Source organism: Hyperolius riggenbachi, chromosome 11 (assembly GCF_040937935.1).
Source record: "Hyperolius riggenbachi isolate aHypRig1 chromosome 11, aHypRig1.pri, whole genome shotgun sequence".
In the NCBI taxonomy this organism is placed as follows: domain Eukaryota; kingdom Metazoa; phylum Chordata; class Amphibia; order Anura; family Hyperoliidae; genus Hyperolius; species Hyperolius riggenbachi.
In genome coordinates this window covers 10994096-11009143 of record NC_090656.1, presented here as the reverse complement: position 1 = coordinate 11009143, position 15048 = coordinate 10994096, and the positions used below count along the sequence as shown (strand labels likewise).

General features: G+C 46.3%; 2 protein-coding genes across 3 annotated transcripts in view; one reads left to right on the top strand and one right to left on the bottom strand.

Annotated features, from left to right (window-relative positions):
- Positions 1-13206, bottom strand: part of ST3GAL2 (ST3 beta-galactoside alpha-2,3-sialyltransferase 2) — a 108926-nt gene extending 95720 nt beyond the window's left edge. The window contains exon 1 of the mRNA XM_068261625.1: positions 13120-13206. The gene's annotated coding sequence lies outside the window, so the exon portion shown is untranslated. The remainder of the gene's footprint in view (positions 1-13119) is intronic.
- Positions 13207-13441: 235 nt separating this feature from the next.
- FCSK (fucose kinase) overlaps positions 13442-15048 on the top strand; it is a 108819-nt gene continuing 107212 nt past the window's right edge. For both annotated transcript variants that reach the window (XM_068259696.1, XM_068259701.1), the window contains exon 1: positions 13442-13681. In XM_068259696.1, the coding sequence (XP_068115797.1) occupies positions 13518-13681 (164 nt within the window). In that variant the 5' untranslated portion in view covers positions 13442-13517. The remainder of the gene's footprint in view (positions 13682-15048) is intronic.

The following is a 15048-nucleotide window of genomic DNA, read 5'->3' as shown; positions in this document are numbered from 1 at the left end:
TGCTCAATGATCCATTCATTGCAGTATGTCAGATCTAAAATCTATTAATCCTTTTTATCTCTTTCCTGCTCTCAGAAGCCATTTTCTGCTAGGAAAGTGACCCTCATTGATATGAAATTCCAACTATAAAAAACACACTGTAGTCACTTCCTGTCTGAGTCAGGACTGAGTCAGCCACTTACATACCTGACAATTAACTCTTTCAGGTAGAGAGAGAGGGAAAAAAAAAAAAAAAAAAAAAAAAAAAAAAAACACAGCATAGTTATCTGTGTGCTAGGCACTGTACATACCCATGTCTATCTCATCATGTCACATGTCACCTCGGGTATCCTTTGATGAATGGATTCAGAGCCACTCCAGAGAACAAGCCCTGTAACATACTGTATCTTGGAGTGAGAGTGATGAGTAACATGGAGAGTGACACAGAAGGACTCCAATCTCTCTGTGTGGGTGACACACATACACACGGCAGTCAGCAAAGACTACAGACGTGATGAACCATCTAAAGCACTTTGTATTGCTTCACAATCACAATGAACTCCCCGAGGCCTGAAGGGTCTTTTCACAGAACTAGAAATGGTAAATAAGATTCTAAAGGCTCATACACACATCAGACCATAGTCTTTGGAAAATGAAAGATCACAGACCAATCTTACCCCCTTCCATGTAGTATGAGAGCCACACCTACACAGTCTATTCTATGGAGCTGCACTCCCCATCAGACAGAAATCTTACCCCCTTCCATGTAGTATGAGAGCCATACCTACACAGTCTATTCTATGGAGCTGAACTCCCCATCAGATAAAAATCTTTGCAAGATGCTGCACACACAGATGCTGTACAGACACAAAAGATCTGTTCCTGCCAAAGATCCGTTCCTGCCAAAGATCCGTTCCTGCCAAAGATCCGTTCCTGCAAATTGCATTCATAGTCTATAATATCTGCAGATCATCATACACACCTTGTTTAACTGACATTCATCTGCAGATCAAGCAATCATCTGCAGATCTGAAGATCCATCCTGGTGGACCTGATCTGCAGATGAATGTCTGTTAAACAAGGTGTGTATGATGATCTGCAGATATTATAGACTATGAATGCAATTTGCAGGAACGGATCTTTGGCAGGAACAGATCTTTTGCAGATACTGATCTTTTGTGTCTGTACAGCATCTGTGTGTGCAGCATCTTGCAAAGATTTTTTTCTGATGTGGAGTTCAGCTCCATAGAATAGACTGTGTAGGTGTGGCTCTCATACTACATGGAAGGGGGTAAGATTTCTGTCTGATGGGGAGCTCAGCTCCATAGAATAGACTGTGTGGAGTATGGCTCTCATACTACATGGAAGGGGGTAAGATTTCTGTCTGATGGGGAGTGCAGCTCCATAGAATAGACTGTGTAGGTGTGGCTCTCATACTACATGGAAGGGGGTAAGATTGGTCTGTGATCTTTCATTTTCAAAAGACTATGGTCTGATGTGTGTATGTGGCCTAAGAATTCCGGTTTGCATGAAAATTGTATTCCACAATAAGGCCTAGTTCACATTATAAATCGCAATCGCTTAGCGCTTTTGAGAGTGCTTTTTAAAGCGCTTAGCGATTTTCCTATACCTTCCTTTAAGTCGCAAACGCTCAGGAGATGGTGCAGGAGCCGCGCTTGCAATTGGAAAGAAAGCTCTTCGCTCACCTGAGAACACTTACATTGAAATTCATTGCTCAAGCGCTTTTAGGCCTTGTTTACATTATAAATCGCAAGAGCTATCGCTGAGCGATTCTGAAAGCACTTTCAGATCGATTTGCGCTTAGAAAAGAGTTTTCCAAAGCGCTTTTGTGTAGCAGTGGTTTTTTTTTTCACTTCCTGACTTAAGTCATGGAAGCGAACCCTTTGCCCCGGAAATTAATAAAAACAATTAATTAAAAGCTCTCAGAAAAATCACTTTTGTTAAAGCTAATGGGAAGCCATATGAAGATACTCACCTAAGGAGAGGGAAGGCTCGGTCCTAATGAGCCTTCCCTCTCCTCTCCCGGTGCCCTCGGTGTTGTGCTGGCTCCCTGCCAGATCTTATACCCCCCCCCCCGAGGGGACTTCGGAAGTCTTCAGGAGCCGAGTCCTCCCGAAGACAGGCAGCTCCACACTGCGCATGCGCGAGTGCGTCATAGAAGGTGCTCATGCGTGCTCAGTGTAGAGCAGCCCGTCTTCAGGAGCACTCGGACTCCCAAAGCATTTCCAAAGCCTCCCTTCGGCGGGGAAACAGCGGTATTTGACCGAAACGGTCGAATACCGCTACGGGGGAGCCAGCGCAACAGCGGGGACCGGGAGAGGAAAGGGAAAGCTCTATGGGAGGTGAGTATCTGACTTTTTTTAATTTAAAAACGGGTACTTTAAGCGCTTAGCGGTTTTCCTATCTTTTCTATCGAACTGCAAACGCTCTGAAAATGGTGCAGGAGCCGAGTTTGCGATTGGATAGAAGGTTCATCGCTCACGTGAGAACACTCACATAGAGCAACATTGGAGAAGCCCTTTTATGGTGAATACAAAAATCGCCAGCGCTTAAAAAAAATTTTAAACCGCTCTTAGTGTGAATGATCCCTGAGTGCATTTGATTGGCCCAATTTCAAGATGCATAAACAATCCTGTATATTTGTTAGGAAGCAGATCTTATTAGCGTCCCATTGGCTAATCTCTACACAGGACTAATCAGAGTGTGACAAAGGTCAGATTGAATAATCAGCTGTCACGTAATTCATCATTAATCGTTTCCCAAGCTGATTAGCCCCATGCAAAGCTCCTCAGATCTGCCCACAGGATTTCCACTTCCTGGAGAGAAAGAAAGGTGCCCAAGTTCAGCCCATCTCTGGCACAGTACCTTATATATTCGTGTATAAGCCTAATTTTTCAGCACAAAAAATGTGTTGAAAAGTTACCCCCTCGGCTTATATGTGAGTCAGTGGAGCAGAACAGAGGGTGGAGCAGGTTTTGTTACTGGCGGAGGAGTGTAAGGATTGTGCACTAGTGATCCTGCTATTTCCAGCTGGCCCCTCTGCTGTTTCCATACCCTCCATCCCCTGCAACATGGTGTGCAGATTGCTCTGCTCAGCACTACCTGTGTCCCCCGGCTTGTGGAGCGTAGTGTGCAAGCAACGTGTCAGCTGTGCAATGATCAGGGATTCTTCCTGTGTGACAATCGCTGTCTCATATCTAGGACTGTGTCTCATATCAACAACGCCATCTAGTGGCATCTTGAAACACAGCTGTATCATCCTTGGGGTATATCTGGCTATAGGGAGAGGGAATGACTTGTACTACGGGCACATCTGGCTACTGTGGAGTGGGATTATACTGGGGAGGGGGCTTATACACAAGTCAATCACTTTTTCCTGGTCTCTGAGGGAAAAAGTGGGTACCTCGGCTTATACGCGAGTAGACACGGTATATGGGATGATGACCAATAAGGGCCCCAAGTTTGAGTCCCAGCCAGGGCACTACCTGCACACAGTTTGTATATTCTCCTTCGGGCACTCCGGTTTCTGTGGAGTAAAACAAACAAACAGACACTTACCTGGGGCTTCTATCGGCCCCCTGTAGCTGTCATATCCTGCGCCGTCCTCCTACGATCACTCATTCCCTGCCGCCGGTCCAACTATCCCGTCAGCGAGACTGCGGCTAAGCAGCCGAGGCTGCGCGCATGCTTGCTCCCGCCTCCTGGAGCTTACTGCAGTATGAGAAAACCTTGTACTGCGTCTGAGCAGTAAGCTACCGGAGACGCGAGAGGGAGCGAATAGAGGATCGTACTTGAGCTAACAACTATGGATGATGGGGCATTGCATACAATAATATAAAAATGTATGGGCACGACACACAGAGGGGGACATTTATCAAGAGTGTCTGAGACAAAATATTGTAGGTATTTAGAAGTACATGTAGAATTGTCTCAGGTAGGTAATAACTAGATAGTGCAGATTCCTTCTAAAACTGTTGTATAATAGGAGGAGTTAGGAAGATCTCTCAGACAGTGCAGTGTGTGATGGGAATAGCTGTTGCTAAGGTAACCAATACACCTGCTGTATTGATACCAGCAGGCTCTGTGGCCTGGTGCACACCGAGCGGTTTTTGAAGCGTTTCACAAACCGCTTCCGCCTGTGAAAACGCTTGGCTAATGTATTTCTATGGGATGGTGCACACCGGCGGTTGAGGTTTATAGCAAACCGCAAACGTGGCTCCTGCAGCACTATTGCGGTTTGCAGAAGCGTTTCTGCCTCAATGTAAAGTATAGGAAACGCTCAAACCACTCTGAAAAACGCCAGATCAGAGCGGTATTCCAGGCGTTTTTGTTACAGTAGCTGTTCAGTAACAGCTTTTACTGTAACAATATTTGTAATCTGCTACACAAAAACACTCCAAAAACCGCTACGCATGTTTAGAAAACGTCTCTAAACATGCCTAGAATCGCTCTGAAAACCGCTTCAAAAACCTCTAGCGTTTTGAGGATCTGCTAGCGGTTTTGGTGTGCACTGGGCCTGAGGAGGAATTCAGCAGGGGAGAGGAGCTCCTCACAAATCATGCCTAGCCTGCACTATCGCACTATCTATAGAACTGCTATTAAGCACTTTGCAGCAGTTTAGGAATGGATTTACACTTTTTTCTTAACTGTAGTGCAGCTCTAGAAATTCATGCTAAACTGCCACTATTACCTAGGATTTAAGAAGTTTCTTAATGTCATGCAGACCTGTTCTTCCTGCTGGGTAGAACAGTTTAAGAAGAAAAGACTGTCTGTAATGCTTTGATAAATCTGGCCCAGTAAGTAGCCAGTAAGATGAGGACTATGAAGAGAACCATGTTGGAGGTTGACAGACATTCAGTACATGAAGGAGGCATCTGCAGCAGGAAGGAAATGACACAAGCAGACACTGAGTTAGAAGGAAGTGGGGAATGGTTGGCACACAGACGGCAGTCACTAAATGGAGGTGACACAAGGACATAGCTAACATGGGTGGGAGTGAACTAATGTTAAAGTGGACCTGAACTCCTGCACAGGACAGAAGGAAAACAGAGAGCAATGCACCCTGTATGTATTTAGAGAGTTTAGCCTGTCTACCTCCCCCCCTCATCTGTGACTAATCATAACTGTAATTTGATCTATCAGCTGTGTCAGCTGGCAGCCTCTGCAGAGCAGCTCATTTGTAAACACAGGATGTTAACCCTTTGTCTGCTTCCATGAAAGCTGGAACACTGCAGATGTATTGCAGAAGTTCTTTAAGCTGCAACAAAGAAATTGTTTTCTTTAAAAGGTTATTATGCTGTTGCTTATCTTTGAGAGCAGAGAGGAAGTTCATCGCTCAGGCCCATTTTAACAACACGGAGTATGTGATGGAGTGGAACAAGGAGAGTATATAGACATATGAAGACAGCTAAGGTGGGGTGACAGTTTGTAAATCAGAGGCGCCCGATCGCGACCTCTCGTTGTTGCAGATAGATGCTCCATTTTATGTGCCTGATGAAGCAGCTTGTACGGCAGAGAAACGCATTGTAATTTGCTTAAATAACATTTTGGAGGTGAGCCCAGCAATAGCTCTCCGGTTACATGCACAGCAGTGCGGTGCAACACGAAATGTTACGGCACATCAACACACTGCATTACCGCCAAACGCATGGGATACCAGTGAAGCATACTTTTGACTGTATGATTCACTACAAGTGACACAATGCACGGATAACTCGCGGCTCAACTGTTTCGTACCTTTTACAGGGAACTCAACGCCCACGGTGGACCTTACCAGAACGTATTTTATGACCTACTGAGAGCAAATTTGTCTCCCCATGCAGTACAACCAGTCGCCAGTCTGGTACATATATGGAGTATTCATTTATTAGATTATCCTCCAGATACACAAACTACTACACAATCTGAGACAAATCTCTGCGCTTTGAGTCCTATGGGAGAAAAACGCTTTACAAATGTTAAGGTAGCCATACACTGGTCGATTTGCCATCAGATTCAACCAACAGATAGATCCCTCCCTGATCAGAGAGACTTCGTATGGCTGCCTTTACTGCAAACAGATTGTGAATCGATTTCAGCCTGAAACCGTTCACAATCTGTGGTGGTGGTGCCGCCGCCGCACCCCGCCCACCCGCATACATTACCTGCTCCGCCAGCGCGACTCCCCAGGTCTCCGCTGTCTTCTCCGCTCTGGTTTCCAGGTCCGGCATGCTTCACTTTCTGTCTGGGGGAAGTTTAAACAGTAGAGCGCCCTCTACTGTTTAAACTTCCTGCCGGGACAGGAAGAAGTGAAGCCTGCTGGATCCGGAGCCCAGCGCGGTGACCGGGGGGATGCGCGCCGGCCGGATCAGGAAATGTATTGCAGCTGTATTGCGTCGGTCGTCAGGCACTCGAACACCGCTAGCGATGCGCTCCCTACCCAAGGGAGAGCGACGGTAATTTCCCGCACGGAGCGATCAATCTATTTCAGGAAGAAATAGATAGAAATTTAGTGTTAACGTTTTGACAGCAGATTCGATCCCAGTGATCGAATCTGCTGTCGATCGGCGGGGAATCGGCCCAGTGGATGGCCAGCTTTATTGTTTTGTATTATCTTCGGCTCTCTGTCTCTTATCTAGTCTTGCAGAGTTGGTCAATTAGGGTGATGCCTATAGTCAGGGAAATTACTTATGGTGGCAGCTACTGGGGATAGAACACAGATCTTCAGTAAATGGGGGTAGAGGGGCGTACGTAGTTTGGTTGAAAAAAAAAGACATTTGTCCATCAAGTCCAACCAGAACAAAATAAATAAAAACACTATCCTGAGCCTGCACATATGTCAGTTGATCCAGGGGAAGGCGGAAAACCTTACAAGGCCTGGGCCAATTAGCCTTAAAGAGACTCTGTAACAACAAAAACCTCCCCTGGGGAGTACTCACCTCGGGTGGGGGAAGCCTCCGGATCCTAATGAGGCTTCCCACGCCGTCCTCTGTCCCACGGGGGTCTCGCCGCAGCCCTCCGAACAGCCGGCGACTGTGCCGACTGTCATTTCAATATTTACCTTTGCTGGCTCCAGCGGGGGCGCTGTGGCGACTTTCGGCACGGAAATAGACGGAAATACCCGATCTCCGTCGGGTCCGCTCTACTGCGCAGGCGCCGGAAACTTGCGCCTGCTCAGTAGAGCAGACCCGACGGCGATCGGGTATTTCCGCCTACTTCGGCGCCGAGAGGCATCAGAGCGCCTGCGCAGGAGCCAGGAAGGTAAATAATGACGTCACCGCTGCCCGGACTGCACGGAGGGCTACAGCGAGACCCCCGAGGGACGCAGGACGGCGTGGGAAGCCTCATTAGGATCCTGAGGCTTCCCCCACCCGAGGTGAGTACCCCCCAGGGGCCATTTTGGCGTTACAGTTCCTCTTTAAAAGGGAAAAATTCCTTCCCGACTTCAGATGGAAGTCAGATAAATCCCTGGATCAACTCTTCCGGGAATTACCTAATATTTATAGCTGTGGATGCCCTTCAAAGTAGAAAAGCATCCAAGCCCTCTTTAAATGCAGACATAGAGTTTGCCATAACTTCCTGAGGTAAGATGTTCCATGTACACACGTTCAATTTTGATTGTCCAATTTTAACATTTCCATGTAGAATGAAGGTCAACAGATTGTGAATGTTATGAACAGATCGTACAGGTAAGCTCTCTCGTACTACATGGAGAAGGTAAAATTGATCGGTCATTTGCCAGACAAAATTGGCTGTGTGTATACTCCCCAACACACAAGCAACAAAAGGCAAATCTAGCAGTCAGAAACCGAGAGACTGCAACACAGAGAAAGCCGTCAGTAACTAGGCTTCATACAGACAGTCAGTATACGGTGCGAGTTAACGTAGTCACACAATACAATAAAATGATCCGATTTTACAGCAATTTGATAAAAATGATCGGTTGTACAGAAAAAAAGTAAATCGATTGGAAATGGTGGATTTGAATCGTGTAGGGTAGATTGTCAATTAATGTATAGACCCATGCAATGTTTTCACTTTTTTTTTTTCCCCCTTTAGGCCTGGATCCCACTAGGAGCGCTTTGTGATCTGACAAGCTCTTGCTAATGTAATGCTATGGGTGTGATCCCACTTGAGCGATGTGATTTTATAACAATCCCCCATAGCATTGCATTAGCAAGAACTTTTTTTCAAATCACTAGCGCTTAGAAAAGGCGGCTAGTGGGTTTGAGCCGTCATTGGTGAAAAATGAAACATGTGGTACATTGGTCAGATTTTTCAAATATTACAATTAAATCAGAAAAATAGATTTCTATTCAATTCAAGAATTTTACAAACTGTATGGCGTGTGGCCAGCTTTACAGAGACCACTAAGGTATGGGTGACACACAGACTGCAGGCAATAAGTCAGGAGTGACAAACCAATACAGCAGGCTGCAGGCATAGTTGGGCCACAGACTGAAATCAGCAGGTCAGAGAAACAGTAACTGGAAGTGGGACACTTTCCTACAACCGTCAATATAGCAATACAACCACCAATATGGCAACACAACCACCAATATGGCAACACATCCACCAATATGGCAACACATCCACCAATATGGCAACACATCCACCAATATGGCAACACATCCACCAATATGGCAACACATCCACCAATATGGCAACACATCCACCAATATGGCAACACATCCACCAATATGGCAACACATCCACCAATATGGCAACACATCCACCAATATGGCAACACATCCACCAATATGGCAACACATCCACCAATATGGCAACACATCCACCAATATGGCAACACATCCACCAATATGGCAACACATCCACCAATATGGCAACACATCCACCAATATGGCAACACATCCACCAATATGGCAACACATCCACCAATATGGCAACACATCCACCAATATGGCAACACATCCACCAATATGGCAACACATCCACCAATATGGCAACACATCCACCGATATGGCAACACATCCACCGATATAGCAACACAACCACCGATATGGCAACACAACCACCGATATGGCAACACAACCACCGATATGGCAACACAACCACCGATATAGCAACACAACCACCAATATGGCAACACAACCACCAATATGGCAACACAACCACCAATATGGCAACACAACCACCAATATGGCAACACAACCACCAATATGGCAACACAACCACCGATATGGCAACACAACCACCGATATGGCAACACATCCACCGATATGGCAACACATCCACCAATATGGCAACACAACCACCAATATGGCAACACAACCACCAATATGGCAACACAACCACCAATATGGCAACACAACCACCAATATGGCAACACAACCACCAATATGGCAACACAACCACCAATATGGCAACACAACCACCAATATGGCAACACAACCACCAATATGGCAACACAACCACCAATATGGCAACACAACCACCAATATGGCAACACAACCACCAATATGGCAACACAACCACCAATATGGCAACACAACCACCAATATGGCAACACAACCACCGATATAGCAACACAACCACCGATATAGCAACACAACCACCGATATAGCAACACAACCACCAATATAGCAACACAACCACCAATATAGCAACACAACCACCAATATAGCAATACAACCCACCAATATAGCAATACAACCACCGATATAGCAATACAACCACCAATATAGCAATACAACCACCGATATAGCAGTAAAAAATGCACACAGATTACAATCGCTCAAAGCATCATTTCCAAAAGATCGGACATTTATTGTTGATTTTAAAGTACAACTGAAGTGAGTGGGATATGGAGGTTGCCATATTCATTTCCTTATTAGCAATACCAGTTACCTGGCAGCCCTGCTGATCCTCTTCCTCTACTACGATTAGCCATAAACCCTGAAAAAGCATGCAGCAGATCTGGTGTTTCTGACATTATTATCAGATCTAGCAAGATTAACTGGATGCTTGTTTCTGGTGTGATTCAGATACTACTGCAGCCAAATAGATCAGGAGGGCTGCCTGGCAACTGGTATTGTTTAAAAGGAACTATATATGCCAGCCTCCATAGTCTTCTCCCTACAGTTGTCCTTTAAAAAGTGTCAGGCAACATGAAAATATAACTTCTGCTAAGTGGGGTGATATCTCTATACAGTAATTAGGGTGGCACATGGAAGCCAGTGAGCAGTGTAATAGTACCATACAGTGGTCAGTAAGTGAGGGGACCCACAGAAAGCAGACAGTATAGATACAATATTCTGATACAACAATCAATAGGAAGAGAAGGGGGTGTCTGAAACCAATAAGGGGTATTTACCCATACAGCTATCCCATAGTGGGGGGACACAGGCGCAGAGCCTGCTACCAGTCAGCGGGGGAACACAAGATCAGCAGCTAGTAAGTGGGATAAGACTACCATATGGCAATCAGTAAGGGCTGGAACCCACTAGAACAATTTTTGAGCGTTTAGGGAGGTTGTCAAATCACTAGTGATTTCCCTAAACGCTCAGCTAATGTTAATGGATGGGCCAAATTCCACTGGAGCGATTACCAAATCGCAAAATGCAGGACATGCAGCATTTTTGAGCATTAGCGTTTCTGTAATGTAAAGTATATAGACGCTGGTGTAATCGCTCATGAATCGCTATACAGAGATATTTGGTAGCGTTTTTAAATTACTGCACACTGTAAAAAAAATTAATTGAAAGAACCAATCAGAATTAAAAATGCTAATCGCAAATCGCTACACAATCGCTGACACTTTTTAAAATCGCTACCAAAATCGACAGAAAACACTTATGAAATCGCTTACAAAACGCTCATTAAAAACGCTAGCGATTCCAATTACCGATATCACTTTATAGTGGGTTCTAGGCCTGAGTGTGTTTGTGTACCACACAAGCAGCAGCTAGTACAGGGGTGACAGTCCCTTACAGCAATCAGTAAGTGGGGGACACACAGGCTCAGCCAGTACAGGGGTGACAGTCCCTTACAGCAATCAGTAAGTGGGGGACACACAGGCAGCAGCCAGTACAGGGGTGACAGTCTATTACAGCAATCAGTAAGTGGGGGACACACAGGCTCCAGCCAGTACAGGGGTGACAGTCCCTTACAGCAATCAGTAAGTGGGGGACACACAGGCAGCAGCCAGTACAGGGGTGACAGTCTATTACAGCAATCAGTAAGTGGGGGGGACACAGGCTCAGCCAGTACAGGGGTGACAGTCCCTTACAGCAATCAGTAAGTAGGGACACAGGCAGCAGCCAGTACAGGGGTGACAGTCCCTTACAGCAATCAGTAAGTGGGGGACACACAGGCTCAGCCAGTGCAGGGGTGACAGTCCCTTACAGCAATCAGTAAGTGGGGGACACACAGGCAGCAGCCAGTACAGGAGTGACAGTCCCTTACAGCAATCAGTAAGTGGGGGACACACAGGCAGCAGCAAGTACAGGAGTGACAGTCCCTTACAGCAATCAGTAAGTGGGGGACACACAGCCTCAGCCAATACAGGGGTGACAGTCCCTTACAGCAATCAGTAAGTGGGGGACACACAGGCAGCAGCCAGTGCAGGGGTGACAGTCCCTTACAGCAATCAGTAAGTGGGGGACACACAGGCAGCAGCAGCCAGTACAGGGGTGACAATCCCTTACAGCAATCAGTAAGTGGGGGACACACAGGCTCAGCCAGTGCAGGGGTGACAGTCCCTTACAGCAATCAGTAAGTGGGGGACACACAGGCAGCAGCCAGTACAGGAGTGACAGTCCCTTACAGCAATCAGTAAGTGGGGGACACACAGGCAGCAGCCAGTACAGGAGTGACAGTCCCTTACAGCAATCAGTAAGTGGGGGACACACAGGCAGCAGCAGCCAGTACAGGGGTGACAGTCCCTTACAGCAATCAGTAAGTGGGGGACACACAGCCTCAGCCAGTACAGGAGTGACAGTCCCTTACAGCAATCAGTAAGTGGGGGACACACAGGCTCAGCCAGTGCAGGAGTGACAGTCCCTTACAGCAATCAGTAAGTGGGGGACACACAGGCTCAGCCAGTTCAGAGGTGACAGTCCCTTACAGCAATCAGTAAGTGGGGGACACACAGCCTCAGCCAATACAGGGGTGACAGTCCCTTACAGCAATCAGTAAGTGGGGGACACACAGGCTCAGCCAGTACAGGAGTGACAGTCCCTTACAGCAATCAGTAAGTGGGGGACACACAGGCTCAGCCAATACAGGGGTGACAGTCCCTTACAGCAATCAGTAAGTGGGGGACACACAGCCTCAGCCAATACAGGGGTGACAGTCCCTTACAGCAATCAGTAAGTGGGGGACACACAGGCTCAGCCAGTACAGGGGTGACAGTCCCTTACAGCAATCAGTAAGTGGGAGACACACAGGCAGCAGCCAGTACAGGGGTGACAGTCCCTTACAGCAATCAGTAAGTGGGGGACACAGCCTCAGCCAGTACAGGGGTGACAGTCCCTTACAGCAATCAGTAAGTGGGGGACACACAGGCTCAGCCAGTGCAGGAGTGACAGTCCCTTACAGCAATCAGTAAGTGGGGGACACACAGGCAGCAGCCAGTACAGTAGTGACAGTCCCTTACAGCAATCAGTAAGTGGGGGGACACACAGGTAGCAGCCAGTATAGGGGTGACAGTCCCTTACAGCAATCAGTAAGTGGGGGGACACACAGGCTCCAGCCAGTACAGTAGTGACAGTCCCTTACAGCAATCAGTAAGTGGGGGGACACACAGGTAGCAGCCAGTACAGGGGTGACAGTCCCTTACAGCAATCAGTAAGTGGGGGACACACAGGCTCCAGCCAGTACAGTAGTGACAGTCCCTTACAGCAATCAGTAAGTGGGGGGACACACAGGTAGCAGCCAGTATAGGGGTGACAGTCCCTTACAGCAATCAGTAAGTGGGGGACACACAGGCTCAGCCAGTACAGGGGTGACAGTCTATTACCGCAATCAAGTAGACACACAAACAACAGGCAGCAAGTAGGGGGGATTCTGCCATGCAGCAATCAGTGACTGCAGCCAGCCCAGCACCCCCACTCATCAGGCAGGATTTGCGGGTACAACCCACACAGACCAACCCCCCCCCCAATAATGACTACACTATACCTGAGTCCCGCTGCAGCTCCCCGGCTCCCCCGTCCTCCTCTCTTCATCCCCGGACCCCAAATACTCCGCCCTTTATCTGACTCCGCCCCACTGCCTGCTGGGAAAGGGAGTCCTCTCACTCTCCGCAGCGCTGGGCTTCTCCGCCTGGGGGACTACAGCTCCCGGCATCCCCAGCGGCGGGCTCTGCAGTCCAGCCGACCGCTGCATGCTGGGAGAAGTAGTCCCTGATCCAACCTCTACCTCTATGTGATGCAGGGAGAGAACTACAAATCCCAATACACCCCGGCAGATAACGGGACCCATTCATTCCTCCGCAGCCCGATTTGTACGCCCGAATCTCTGTCACCCGTCGTTGCTAGGCTATTGTTCATTCTGCATCCAGCCATGTGTTGTCTGAAATGGCTTCTCTGCCATCCATCAGCTATAGAATGCAATGTGCTTCCCTGTGGTTCTCCTCAGATGATCCACTACTGAAATCTGAATTATTGATCCATATTGGCCAATTTCCTGGCACATCTTCCTATATTCAGACTAGAATTCCTCATCTTTACACATATTCCAGGTATACGTCCATATTCTCACAGCAATTCTAATTACTAATGAATGCAGTTTTCCTTTTTTTAGTACTCTGACAGGAATTCTATTTTTTAATCCATTTATTTTGGTGTTCTGAAAAAAATAATACAAACTGCATAAAGGTGGCCACACACTATACAATTTTTTAAATATCCGTTAGAATTGCAATCAATTTTTCTGACTGATTGTAACATTTCAAAAATATGACCAATGTACCACACACGTGTTAAATGTTTCCCCAATTATGATAAAAATTATTGGAAACTCTGAGAAAATTGCTGGGGTTTGTATATTAACCCATTCAGGTTCCGTCGTTTTCACGTGAGAAATGTTCACCTCCCATTCATTAGCCTATAACTTTATCACTACTTATCACAATGCACTGATCTATATCTTGTTTTTTCCGCCACCAATTAGGCTTTCTTTGGGGGGTACATTTTGCTAAGAGCCACTTTACTGTAAATGCATTTTAACAGGAAGAATAAGAAAAAAATGGAAAAATTCATTATTTCTCAGTTTTTAGCCATTATAGTTTTAAAATAATACATGCCTCCATAATTAAAACTCACGTATTGTATTTGCCCATATGTCCCGGTTATTACACCGTTAAAATTATGTCCCTATCACAATGTATGGCGACAATATTTTATTTGGAAATAAAGGTGCATTTTTTCCATTTTGCATCTATCACTATTTACAAGTTTAAAATAAAAAAATATATAGAAATATTTCATCTTTACATTGATATTTAAAAAGTTTAGACCCTTAGTAAATATTTACATGTTGTTGTTTTTTTATTGTAATGGGTTTTTTTTTATATACTAAACATTTTATTTGGGTAGTTTTGGGAGGGTGGGAGGTAAACAATAGATTTATAATGTAAATGTGTGTTAATTTTTATTTTTTTACAGGTGTAGTATTACTTTTTGGCCACAAGATGGCGGCCATGAGTTTGTTTACATGACGTCACTCTAAGCGTAACACACGCTTAGAGTGACTCATCGGAGAGGGAACGGCCAGAAAAGGCGCAGCTTCCGAGAGAAGCTGTCGCTTTTTCAGCGGGGGAGAGGAATCAGTGATCGGGCATACATTGATTCCGTGGCTACCGAATCCGCGGCCGGGAGTGCGCGTGCACGCGCGCGATCGGCCGCGGGAGCGTGCGGCAGCGCGCATGGTTCCTGGACGTAGAAACTACGTCCAGGAACCAAAATAGGTTAATAAATTGACAATCTAACACATTGGTACATTCAATCTTTAGAAAAATTGAAGGAAAATGTCCAGCATTCCGGATCGAAAACAAGGGAAATCCGATTGGATTTTTCAGTCGAATGAAAAAAAAGGTTTAGATTTTTT